General features: G+C 33.6%; 1 protein-coding gene across 6 annotated transcripts in view; it reads right to left on the bottom strand.

The window, feature by feature from the left end:
• Nucleotides 1-13,634, bottom strand: part of NBEA (neurobeachin) — a 510,952-nt gene that overhangs the window by 312,649 nt on the left and 184,669 nt on the right. For 3 of the 6 annotated variants that reach the window (XM_086481881.1, XM_086481883.1, XM_086481885.1), the window contains exons 25-30: nt 12,688-12,711; nt 10,064-10,244; nt 8,858-8,988; nt 7,494-7,601; nt 5,677-5,845; nt 4,192-4,287 (exon numbers count right to left, since the gene is read on the bottom strand). In XM_086481881.1, the coding sequence (XP_086338007.1) occupies nt 4,192-4,287; nt 5,677-5,845; nt 7,494-7,601; nt 8,858-8,988; nt 10,064-10,244; nt 12,688-12,711 (709 nt within the window). The remainder of the gene's footprint in view (nt 1-4,191; nt 4,288-5,676; nt 5,846-7,493; nt 7,602-8,857; nt 8,989-10,063; nt 10,245-12,687; nt 12,712-13,634) is intronic. The other 3 variants (XM_086481882.1, XM_086481886.1, XM_086481884.1) reach the window with 2 other exon arrangements.

Below are 13,634 nucleotides of genomic sequence, written 5' to 3'. Positions count from 1 at the left end.
CCATCTTTACTAGACCTCCATATTTTAGTTATCTTTTATCTTCATCACAGTCAGTTGAAACAAATCTCATAAACCAAAAGGTTTGTAGTCCAGGCAACTTTTTAGACCACTTGACAGGCTCTTGCATTTAAATAATTCTTGGTTTAAGGTCTCCATTTTGAAATCTTCACAAATGCAGAGAAACTGATCTATCTGACATCCCCAAAGTCTAATTCATTCTAATTCTTTGGTATTGTTAACTTAAAGAGGCAAGTCTGGCAACATTTACTTTTGTAGGACTGTGTTTCTCAGACATCCTTCAGACGCAAGATAATAGTTCTGATCTGCTATTTTCCTTGAGATGGTGATAATCACTCCAAAGAGTAATACTATATATGACCTAAATCAAAATGAGAGGGAGCTTTCTTTACATTTTGCAGGTTCTGCTTTGTCTGACTAATCACAGACTATTTTAGAAGTACTGCAGACCCTTTAAAGTTATCAGAAACTAGTAAGAGAAACCCAAGCACTTGCAAAAAAAAAAAACAACCTATGACAAGGAGTAAATCTACAAATATAGATTTTTTTTTTCCTCCCCATGGAGGAGCTTAGAAAGAAAAATAGATACAGAAGTATAGAAAATTATAAAGAAATAAACATTTTTATTGTTAAACGGTAGTCATGGACACCATTGGTTTAGTTTTTCCTTCCTGGATGTGTCCTTTCTCCTTTCAGCAGCATAAGAGAACATATAGCCTCTGAACAATATTTGATTAACAGTAAAAGAAACACTAAATCCTTATTTTACCACTTACAAACATTTCTAAGTAAAGGTAGAATATGTTTCCCTGTAAAGCATATTTTAAAGTCTTTTATTTCAATACTATGTTTTATTTGTACATAATATCATCAATAAACTAGGCAAAGGCCAGTATTTTATATGATGAGAACTGAAAAGTTTTATATCAAGCGTAATGATGTTTAAAATTCTTGTAACCTCCACTTGACACCAGCTGTAGTTACTCATAAGAAGCATGCACCAGTCACATACTGTAATGTGCCTGAGACAAGCAGGGGTCTCACACAGCCTTAAATATATTTTAACTTAACTAATTTTAACTAAATTTCTTTAACTGTAAAGAAAAAAAAAAGAACCATCTCTAAGAACAAAATCAGTACCTTACTTAAATTCCGGTACTAAACCTACTCCTATCTTACCCTTCCCTCAACAAGCTTCCTGGTCAGATAATTAGATTCCATGTACTAAAAATTGATTTCTTTTAAGCAGCCAACTCCTTTCCCTTAATTCATAGAGATCTGTCCCAAATAAGTCTTGTACAGTTAAAACAACAATGATACAATTAAATTGCACTGACAAAGAATGAATCCTTTACATCCATTCAGTGTAATGTAGAATTAATAAAATATAGAGACTTCACCTCCATGTAACAACTGAATTTTTATCCATGTTGTAATAAATAGGATTTTGCTTTAAATGTATTTACTTTTAAAGGTTACATTAAACCACTTTATAATATGTTAAAATACCTTAAAATTTAAAATAATATTCAAATGCTGCCAACATATGAAAGCATGTCAGATCACTAAAAGGAAACCAGTTGGTTTAGCCACTGGAATGAAAGCTTCTTGAAATGACAAAATAGGTTTTGACTTGGAATACTGCATCCAGCTGTGGAGTCCCCAACACAAGAAAGATATGGAGCTGTTGGAGTGAGTCCAGTGGAGGGCTACCAAGATGGTCAGAGGGTTGGAACACCTTTCCTACAAGGACAGGCTGAGAGAGTTGGGCTTGTTCAGCCTGGAAAAGAGAAGGCTCCAGGGAGACCTTACAGTGGCCTTCCAGTACCTGAAGGGGGCCTACAGGAAAGGCGGGGAGGGACTTTTTACAAGGGCCTGCAGTGATAGGACGAGGGGTAATGGTTGGAAGCTGGGAGAGGGCAGGTTTAGACTAGGTATAAAGAAGTTCTTCACCCTGAGGGTGGTGAGACGCTGGAACAGGTTGCCTAAGGAAGTTGTGGATGCTCCACCCCTGGAATTGTTCAAGACCACGTTGGATGGAGCCTTGAGCAACCTGGTCTAGTGGGAGGTGTCCCTGCCATGGCAGAGGGTTGGAACTAGATGATCTTTGAGGTCCCTTTCAATCCAAATCAGTCTATGATTCTATGATTTTAGCCTTTTGGAACGATGTTGGCTTTTTTTTTTTTTTTTTTAATTTGATCAAAACTGAGGAACTGGGTTCAGAATATAAAAAGCAGAAATATTTTTCTTCTCTAATGGATGAAGCAGTCCGGTATAAGAGGCTGAGATCTCATGGAGTTAAAACCTTGAAGGATGTGATCAGATCAACAAATAAATAACTAGCTACAGATAACAATCTCTTTATTGAATAATTTGCTTTTAAAGCCAAAACACTTTTCTTTTGTATCCTGCTCATGCTTGTACCATAGCTTTATTGAACTATTGTAAAAACAAAACTATATTTTACTTTAATTTAAGGTAAAGCAAGTACTAACAATAGTGTAGAAGACAATTCTAACAAATATTTTCTATGAAATATTTGGGTGAGTTTGTATGGCTGCCTCCATTTCTTAAACTTTTTTTCTGCTTCCATTACCTATATTTTATTCATGTACTATAGGTGGATGAGAAGAAAAACTATTTGTTTCTCCCCTCCTTTTGCCACCTGTTATATCAAATGTCAAGCTTTGTACAAACAGCAATATAATCTCATTTATGTTGCATAACTCACTTTTATTGTATTACAGTTAATAAAAATTAAAATGTCTTTAAATAACTGTTTTGAGGCACTCTAACTAATCCAAATTTTCAAGTAAAGGTAGTTAAAAATAAAATATCCTACTTCTATATATAGAAACCTGCTCTTAATGTAAAAACACACAAAAAAGAGCAATATTTAGTGAAGTTTTTGAGGTTTATTCTGTAGTATCACATAGTACTGTAGTACTCTTCTGAACTAAGAGCAAATTATTTCTTTTTTTTTTTAATCAATGATGGATTAAATCATACAAATTAACTATGTCACAACAAAGAATATTAGATCAGCAATCAGAATGATCCAAAATATTTTTTTTTCCTTTGCATGGCTGACAGCAGTTTTATTAAGCAAAATCTCAAACTCTTACTTACTAGTTGTTAGAATTTAAAACAATTTGTAATATACATACATGCACACACCAAAGTTTAAGAAATAAGATTATCATAGTGTTTTTTAACATAATGCTCCCAGAACAGCTTATGATAAACATAAGTTGCATTATTACTGAAGTAGGAAGTTATCTGTTTCTGTTCTTTAGAAACAGGATGCAATTTAAAATCTCCCAGGCTTTTTACAAATCAATCTTTTTGCCCATTGTGATTTTTCAAAATTATACCAAGAACATTTTCATCAGATTAAATTTTTCCACCTATTTTACATTACTGTATTCGCAGCACAGTGCATGCAAATAAATGGAGAAATGTACATGCAAACTTGGCTGAAGTTTCATTCAGGTAACCCTCCCTTTTTCAAGTAATGATATCTGAAAAACATATTCCCTACATTATATATTATCTATTCAAACAAACAAACAAAACAAAACAAATCAGGCCCAAAACATGTAATAGTTGCTCTGGTCACAAAAGCGGTTTCCTTTGAGAAAAGCACAGCACAGCACATTAACTAACAGGCATAAACTAATTCACAATACATATGATATCAGAGGTTTACATACCATCAAGAAGTCAAGAAAAAAAGCGAGAAAGGAAGGCAAAAGAACAGGAAAAGATATGGGGAAAGGGAATACTTCAAAAGTACTAAGTACTTTATGTGGTATGCAATAATTTTAAAATAGGCCTGATTTTATTTTTATGGACCTAATATTGTAGCAGAATAACCACACACCAAAAGCATTTAAAATTTTTACATCCGTTCTCTCCTCCTCAATGCTTTTTTTTGATTATTTTATTTTATTTCATAATAAGTAAAGTTAATAAATGGTAGTAAAAGTGGGAAAGAGATTTCCTAGAGAAATGTAGTCAGGAAGTTAAAGTTTTAAAGGTATCATCAGGTCTGATCTCCATGTAACCTGAGGCGTATACTTATTTATCAACAATTACATCACAGTTAGTTCTTGAATTACATTACATTAAATAAGAACACCCAAACAGGTTAGGAGATGATGTTAATATTACCTTTGTAAAATGAGTGGGCAAAGCTCTGCTCAGGAATTAACTTGGCAAGGAATCCATGGTTCAAACTTGGGTGAGGGATAGATGGTATGACCACAACTGTGGAGAAAATCATGGAATCAAATGTGAGCCAGCTAGTATTCATGTGTGGCCTGGTCCACTGTGGATCCATGACAGATATCCTATCTCATTGAAACATGCAAATATGGTATTATCAACAAAAAAATGCATTTCTAAAGGAAGAAAACAAGTTCTGTATCAAGAGATAGGAAACAGCATACCTATTATTTGGGCACTTCAAGAGCAACATTCATGGGGAAAAAGAGACACAGATAGATATATATAGAGAGAGATATATATACAAGCAGACAGGTCAGACAACCATGGATGAAATAGTTCACTGAAACTAGTAGTTTCTTAGTGCAGAACAATAACATATAACCAGGAAGGCACAAATAACTATGATTTCTCATAACTGAGTACGTTCATGTAGTATATTTAAAATGGAAAGCCTACAAGCACATGTACTTTAAAAATTATGTATAAGTAGCATGAAAACATCATGATGAATCAGAAAATAATGACTAAATGTAAACAAAAATTGGAAGACAAATTCTATGAAGAATGAAAATTAGCAACTCCAACTATGAAGAAAGTAATTAAAAATCTACAAAAAGAAAAGCATACATGAAGAGCTTCACGGACAAATTCAATTACTGTTTTCAGCTCTTTTAACACAGAAGGTACAGTTATGATCAATCCAATCAGACTTGAAGAAACTACTGAATTGACTGTAAATCATTTGAAACAAAGTGCGGTAATGTTTGGATCCCTATTTTCTGGTGGGTTCTGACAGCTAACAGACTCCTTCCCTCTCAGGCTGAAGAACACATGCTAGTAAAAATCACTACTACTAATAAAAATCATGAACAGTGTAGTCAAAGAAGGCAACAGGAATGTTTCCTTTTTATTATACTGTTTCCACAGGCTTTCAAATGCAGGCATCAACTCAGCAGGATTCCAAGAAAGTACTCAGTCTTACACCACTACCCTTTCACAAACCTCCTCACTCCAACAAAAATAGTTCGCATAGGCAAACAGCTGTGTTTGCTGTTTATACATTTCATGGTATAGAGTCAGAGATATCTGTTCTTCCTAACAAATAACAGATTCAGGAAGTTGTGCTGAAACTATCTTGTACTTTACAGCTGTAACTCCAATAGGCACCCTGTCTCTTTTTAATTATTTTCAAATTAAAGAAAAAAAAAGGCATAAATAAGCAATATGCAAATGGAAATTAGTTATACCCTGTAAGCAAATATACAGAATAACTGAAATCTGCCAATGTAAAGAACTGAATGTTTATACAGGAAGAAAGTAGCAAGTAATTTCCTATTAGGATCTTATGCTACTCACTAAAAATACTTTGTAGTAAAATAATCACAGTCCTAAAAAAAATGAAATAACGTTTGAAGAAAACAAATATACCTGTACTTGTTGGTGAGTTTATTTCTTGTCTGATATTTCTACCTGCCTGGGTCCCCGACCTTGCAGTTTCTCGTTGTGGTTCTAGTATATCGCGGTATTTGGAGACCATCAGAACGGAAATAAAGTAGACTACCGCCAAAGCTAAGAACTGAGCTTGTTTGCTGTCATCCTGTGTTGGAGAAAAAGGAACAGATCTATAATATCAGACATTTTCATAGAATTTTCACACAAGATCATCACAAGGCTTAATAAATAATACCTTTCTGAAACATTGTATCTGTTAGCATAGTAGCAAATGGATTATGTAGAAGATATAATGGATTTTCAGTGGAGTACTATGCACACAGCATGCATTAAGTACTGAATTTTACAGATAATTTGGCAACTACACAAATCTCTGGGGCTGTGGAGTCAATGGGCTTTTTAGAACAGAAGCCTGACTCTGCTCTGAGAGTGCTTTCAGGGCTTCCCAGCAGCAAGGGCAACTAGCTTTTTGCTGCCCCAAGAATGAGAGTCCGAAAGCTTCTGCCACAAGACAGTAAGGAAGCGGTTCTGCAGCTGAGAGGGAAAACTAAGCTCACTGATGCTTTTCTAGCTAACGCTGGATGTGTAAGCAGGCATAACAGCTTCTGGTAACATGTAAAAGCAGGAGGGATACAACTATTATTTTTCTTCCAGCGATAAATCCCACCTTATATATTTTGACTTCTCCTTCAACAGGATTGTCAGCAGCAATCCTAATTTTCCAGGACTCTGATTTAAGTAAATCCCAGGATCACAACAATTTTGCTTTCTTCTTTTCTTCCCACCCCACGTAGTCTGCTGTTCTATGGCAACTACCATCTACGGCTTAGACATCATCCTGACTGAGGTTAAGTTGCTGCAGTTCAACTAAACTATCTTTTATTATTATTATTATGGTGTAAACCCCAACATAGTAGAACTAAGATTTCAGTCTCTATCTGCTCCTGTAGTGCTTTCACCTTGTTTCAGTTCCACAAGTACATATGTTCTATTACAAATCCAGTGTTTGCTTTCGATGTTTTCTGTTATTTAATTTCTCTGCACATCTTTGCAATTCTTAAAATAACTAGAAATCCTCTTATTAATTTATTTCATAGAAATGCCAAAACCAATATTTCCTCTATTCCCTTCTCCTCTAGTTAAGAAAAGAGTAAGTGGCAGAAGATCTCCACCCAAATTCAACCTTGCCCTTTCAAGATGATCATCAGGTCATTCTGATAGATGACTTTTTTTTTGTGTCAAGTTTTAAATTCTTCTTTTTAAAGCTATTTCTACCTTCACTTCAATCGACTCAAACTTAGGTTGGAGAAGTTTAAACATAACATATCTATTTGTGTATATAGACTAATAATTCCTATTATAGTACTTTCAAAAAAACCCAAAAAACACATTGTGGTGCAGTTTTATGCTAAAACAGTTGCCTTTATAAACCAGTTTGCTGCAATTCTGTAAAACAGATAAGAATTCTTCCTCCTACCATGGTTAGACAAATAGCTGACACCTTTAATAATACAGTTTTAATCAACATAGGTCATAACGGATTTATTCTGGATGTGACTATTTGGCTAATACAAGATCAAGTCTGACTGTTAAACACAGTTAGCTACTAATCTCAAACAGCTTACCGGTATGATTTTAAAGTGCAGAAAGTGGCTGGTAGTTACAAAGCCACGAACAGATGGTTTGCAGATAATATACAAAGTACAACACATGAAGGACATTTTTAATTTCTCTACAATCAAAATATAAGTGATGATTTTGCAGAAGAAAGAATTACAGCACATACTACTCACCACATCACGAAAAACGACTGCACGTAGACGATTAATATCAACATCCTGAAGAAGCCTATCAGGGTCTTTTATAGGAGAAAGATTTCCAGGGACATTTTCAAGGGGAGTCTAAAAATAAAAAGTAGTGAGATTGCCGACCCCCGCAAATACCAAAGCATTTCTTTTAGAAACTTGACACCTTTTTTAGATATTGTGTCAATCTTAGATGCCTTTTTACTACCAATAAACTTCCAACGTAACACTCAGACAAGAGTTCTAGAAATAAAGCAATATTTTGAATTATTGTCTTAACACTATTTAGACATAAATCGTTACATCTTCCCAGTACCTCAGAACAACTGTATCTCTTCCCAGAGTTAAGACGATAATTTGCACACAGAAGGATATTTCAGATTACAGTTTCGTAGCAGTACAATAAATTACTTAATATATGTGTTAAATTTAAAAACGATGAGCAAAAATATTTAAAACTATCAGTTTATATTCATTTTACTAAGTATTATTACAGACTACTTACAGAATAACTGCTGTTATTACAAAAGCATAGAGTAGTATGCTTCCTTTAAAAAACGATAATGTATTACAAATGATGCCTAAACACCTGTAAGTCTCCTTATACTGATTTGCATTGCACTGAATGTGATAATGTGGAGAAGTGTAATTTTTGTGGCATTTAATGAAATGATGTTGTGAAAAGAGCTGAACTTGTAAATGCTATCTGAAAAAGTCTTTACAGAAGAAAAAACACTGAATTTAGTAATGAAAATACAGTAGTAAAAAAAAAAAAAGGAATCCTTTACTTCATACAAAGAGTTGTATTTTAGTCACGGGCTATGCTAAATTCTTTGCAATTTTAGTTTCATGACTCCCAAAATCTTAAAGCTGTAAATAAGCTGAAACAATATGAACAATTAATTGATGAAACTGGAAAAACTAAGCTGTAAATGAATATTAAACAAGTTTCATTCCTAAAATCAGATAGAAAACACTGGGTTTGTTGAAGTTACTGGGACTCACGTTCCACCAACAAAGATGTGATTGCAGGATTTCATCAAAACTGGAAGTGCCCTGGACTGATTAAAAGAGCTACACAGGTATAGATGACAGACTTGAGTAAGGGGACTTGCTCTTTGAAGTAGACCAAGCAAGAGTGAAAAAACTGTTTAAAATTGCTTCAGTCATACTACTGCATTAATATTTTCCTGTTTCAAATAAACCCCCTCACATACTCTTACTTTAAACCAGTTAATAGCAGAATCGTAAGCTTTTAACAAATATTAGAGAAGGCAGTTACAATTCGGTTCTGATCTTATAAAGCAGTGATACAGACTCGTCATTGCTGTTGGTAACTGAAGACCAGTTACCTTAGTAGCTGCTGACGCAGTTACACCCTGAAGAGCGTCTTGAGTTTTACTGCTGATTAATGATGTCTTGTTCACTCTCTCTCTCTGCCTTTGCCGACATTCTAAGCAGTTTCTCACAGCCACACAACAAACTAAAAAGAAGTCATGAAAATGATACAAATTAGAATATTTTCTCATTATTATATTCAGAACATCAGTTAGCACTCTGTACATCTAGATTGATATGTCAATAACCATGTCCAATTAGAAAGTGCAACATTGTTCTCTCACACTAGGTACTAAGAAAACAGTATGTTGACAGACTCATTTCATTCTTTAGTTGAACAACTAAGTGTTTTATGTAACTGCTATATCACTATATTAAAATTTGAAAATTATTAGTCCTTGAACTGGAGCTTTCATGTTATTGATCAGTTATCTATGTTTCAAATCTGAAAGTACTTCTGTGTACAGCTAGAATATTAAAAAAAATAGTAAGTGACAGTTTAGAATTTGATGAAAATTGAAAAGAAAAGCAGTATAATTATCAATGACCTAATAACAGGAAACAATCTGAGTACAAAAATTATTCATCATTTGACAGATGAAAAACTATGTGGGACGTAACATTAGCAAAACAGCATCATGCCAGATGACAGTAAAAATTTAATGTTCATAAGGATAAAGTGATATAGTCTGCACAGAATATTTTGGATTATTCATAAATTTTTAAATTTCATGAATTGATTATACAGTATATAGCAAACAGTAAATAGTGAAGGGAGGTGCCAGACTCCCTTCACTAGGGATATTAAGGTCTACAGAGTCTGCACATGCATCCCATGCTTTTACTGTTACATAGCCTGTAAGTAGTCTTCAAATCCATGGAGACTTCGATAAGGAAACCTGCAACATGCAGGTAGCAAAGCAGCTTTAAGAAAAAAAAATATTTCTCCATTTACTTACTTGTATTTAATATTTTACTTCCCCAAAATATATAGAAGTTGAAATGCATAAGTAAGAACAAGTTCAGACATGTCATTTTAACTTATTCTTGTGCCTAAATTCAATCAAACTTAAAACAGTATCAAATCAATAATAAACAGGATTTTTATTTTATCACATCAGAGTCAGTGTAAGTCCCTTCCTACATGTGTCATTATTTGATCCATCTGTAGCTCATTGATCTGTAAGTAATTATTTAATACATACTGTCTGCTGACTTACCAAGCCTTAGGCACTGTCGCATTAGACCTCCAGAAGACATGTTTTTTTCAGCTTCAATCTCACTAAAATTTAGAGAACTGGCAAATACTAGTACATCAACCATTGCCATCAGACGGCTGAGAAAAGTTACTGCTGTCTCTGCCGACATTCCTTGTGTCACTTCAATATTTTCCAATTCAGTCTTTAAAAGGAGATAATTGAATTAAACAGTTTGAACACGACTGAAATAAAGACAGCACATACACATACAAATCTAAATTGTTATGCTTAACAAATGCACTGAAAAGTTATTTAAAAATGTCCTACTATTACCATTAATATAAACTGTGAGTGAAATTTAAAGTAAGACAGCATGAAGAATGATAAAATTATTTATATTTACGTGCTGTAATAGACAAGAAAAAGTCTACTATAAATGGGAAATTTATTAGCAATTACATAAAGACAAAGTGTGGCCAGATAGTAAAATAATGCATGGTATATAAGGGTGCAACGTACTCTTACATCCTTCCATAGGCTAAGCAAATTGAAAGATAACAGATGAAAGTGATTACTGTCTGTGTAGCTGTTATGTTCCTTTAGTTAAACAAGTGAATGTGAGGAGTGGAGTGGGAAAAACCAGACAGTTTTGCCCTGTTTCCACAAATTGATTCTCCCTGGAAATGCTTATGCCATACAGGAATGTGACAGAGTCCAATTCTCCTGGAGATCAGAAAAGAAGACTTTTACTCCCTCAACAACACCAACAGGGGGAAGCAAAAATATGACCAGTTATACAGCGTGCAGCTCACATCTCCCAGAGAATGGCCATGTCTTGCCTAATGTCATGTTGGACTCACCTTAATGGGAATCCACAAGAAAATGCTGAATGAGGTCAGTATTTCTGGAATCTAAAAAAGGGTCATGTTTTTCTCCAAAAAGATATTTAGATGTCCAGAGTAATGTTTTCAAATGCATTCAGGTATCTTAACAGTGCAGATAAGTGAAGAAAAAGTAAGTTTAATTAAAAAAAAAAAAAAATCTATTTAAATACTTTTGCCTCTGGAGCCAGCCAAAATTGAAAATGGGATTTAGTACTTGACTGTGTCCACATTTATATGCCTAAATACTATCTTTAAAATTGTTGACAGATGGCTGATTCTTATGGATTGTCAGTAAGACTTCAGATTGTAGGGCTTTTCCGAACACAGAGTTTGGTGCCTTTGAAAAGTATTACTTTTGTTGTGTTTGTTTATTTTTATGCATTTGCTTAGAAGTATGTACACAAAATTCAAACTATATTTTGCGCTGTTAAGGCCACTTCCTTCCAAAGAAGAGGAAATACAGAAAAATAAATATTCCTTCCATACTTCTAAAAATTTAGTGTCCTCACTCATGAGTCACTTTTTAGAATATTTTACATCCAAAATTACAGAAGTGCAAACTGTGCCAAACAGTATTAAGGTAACAACTGTTTTGAAAGATGAAGGATATAATGTGGCATGTGTCACCACAATGATAGATACCACTTCATTTAATTTCTCTTAAGGATGTAACATGTCTGTTACATGAGTGATTTGGGAAGGGCTGTCATCTGTCTGATCTGCTCAATAATATCAGTAAAATGGGAAAATGACAACTCTCAGAAGAACGATTTCCAGCCTATCTTCTTTAGCCAGGTCTCCCCTGTTTAGTGTGTGCTGTGTTCCTACCTTTTGGAAAAGTAAGATGCTGGTTTTTTATAACAGACTGGAACATCATTTTTGAAAGCACTCACCCAAAGAAAATATATTTGCAAAAATCTATAACCATAACAGTCTGCTAGAAAAACTCGTAGGTAATTATAGAAACTTGAACTTTGAACTCACGCTTGAAATAACATCAGGCTTGCTAGCATGCAATTAACTGCCTGCTGTTGATTTTTCTCAGGCTTCAACTGTATTGCATCAATCATAGCCTTAAACCTTCTCAGAATAACTACTGCCTTTTATTTTCTTTCAAGTTAAGTAATAAATTCATTTTATATAACACTTCAGTACGAAGACTTTTGCAAACACTGAATTGAAAAAAGAAATTCTCTTTTACAGATCTCCCTAAAATTCTGCTGGACGGAAGAAAAAAAAGTTTTTACAGCAAAACTTACCATAAGTTCTACCTGCTAAATACAGCACATTGATATTCTAATAACGTTTAAAATAAGCTCCATTGTTGATCAAGCTGTCTCCAGGTACTATCAGTATTTTAGCTAAGTATGGCTCAAAATCCCTTTAAAAAGTGAACTGATCAGCATTTCATGACTACTCAGCTTACTTTAAGAGCAGTACAGTGTCCTGCACAATTAACATGTTCAGGGCCTAAAGAGTTTTTCTATTGACAACCACAGTTATAACTTAAATTAGCTCATGGACCTGCCTACATCCAGTCCAGTAGCTAATAGGAAGCATCATACTTGACAATGCATTAATTCACTCACAGGAAACTTGTTAGGAAAAGTTAATGATTACATCCAATATATTTCTATTCACATCCTACTATATGATATAGGAAAACAATAATAATAATAATAATAATAATAATAACGCTGCCAAAATATTAAATGATCAAAAATAAGGTATTTTTGAAAATGCAAAAAAAATGAAACTTACAGCAGCAATACTAACCTTAGAACCCTGGACATGCAACAGACAAAACAGACAACAGATCACAACAATAAAAGAAAAAGAAAATTATTTAAGTTAACTAAAAACACAATGTAAAATTGAAACAAATTAGTATCTTGGAATTTTACATTTGTTTAATTTATAATTAGAACAGAAAAATATTTCAGCTCAGCATAAACATTTGAAAATAAAGACTTCTAAGAGACAGCTATGCACAAGAAAAACTGTAAAACTTGTATTATTATGGAGTTCACGTAAACACTGATTCTTCCAAACCAGTGTACATCTTTTATATAGTACATAGAGCAATTTTATGAAGCAATGTAAACGAAAGTAATGTTTTCACTGATTATATAGAAATAAAATGAGCGTTTTACAACAAGCCATTCAACTGAAATGTAATAGTTAATCCTTGTATGAGAGGTAAATATGTTTAAAATGCTTTGACAAAAGTATAAATCACAAAAAGCAAACAGATTCTTCATGCATAATGCTCCTTCCTTTGAAGCAACATGAGCTAGCTCATTATATATATTATGTTTGGTTGTGAACTAATATCATACGGGATATTTGAATGCTTTTGAACCACGGGAAAAAAATTTTAAAGATTCACTAAGCCCCTGTGACTGAGTTAGTCTTCAAATTCCAATGTTCACAATTAAATAGCTTTGTTAAATGTTTGTGTTTTAGGTAGAGGCACTTTCTCTCTTATCACAAGGGGCAAGAAACTAATCCTTAAATTTTCACTGTTTATGTTTTAAAAAGAGAAAGAAAATGAATTTTCAGAGTATTTTTGTCATTTGACAGCACTTTCATCATTTAAATGGCAGAAAAACCTAATCTAACAGAAAGAAAGACAAGCTGAAACAAACTGCTTTTTTTTCCTTTTGGAACAGAAAATACCATGTTCAACCAGTTTTTAAATATGTTTT

This window comes from Leptosomus discolor, chromosome 1 (assembly GCF_034619465.1).
Source record: "Leptosomus discolor isolate bLepDis1 chromosome 1, bLepDis1.hap2, whole genome shotgun sequence".
NCBI lineage: Eukaryota > Metazoa > Chordata > Aves > Leptosomiformes > Leptosomidae > Leptosomus > Leptosomus discolor.
This window is presented reverse-complemented; position numbering and strand designations above follow the sequence as displayed.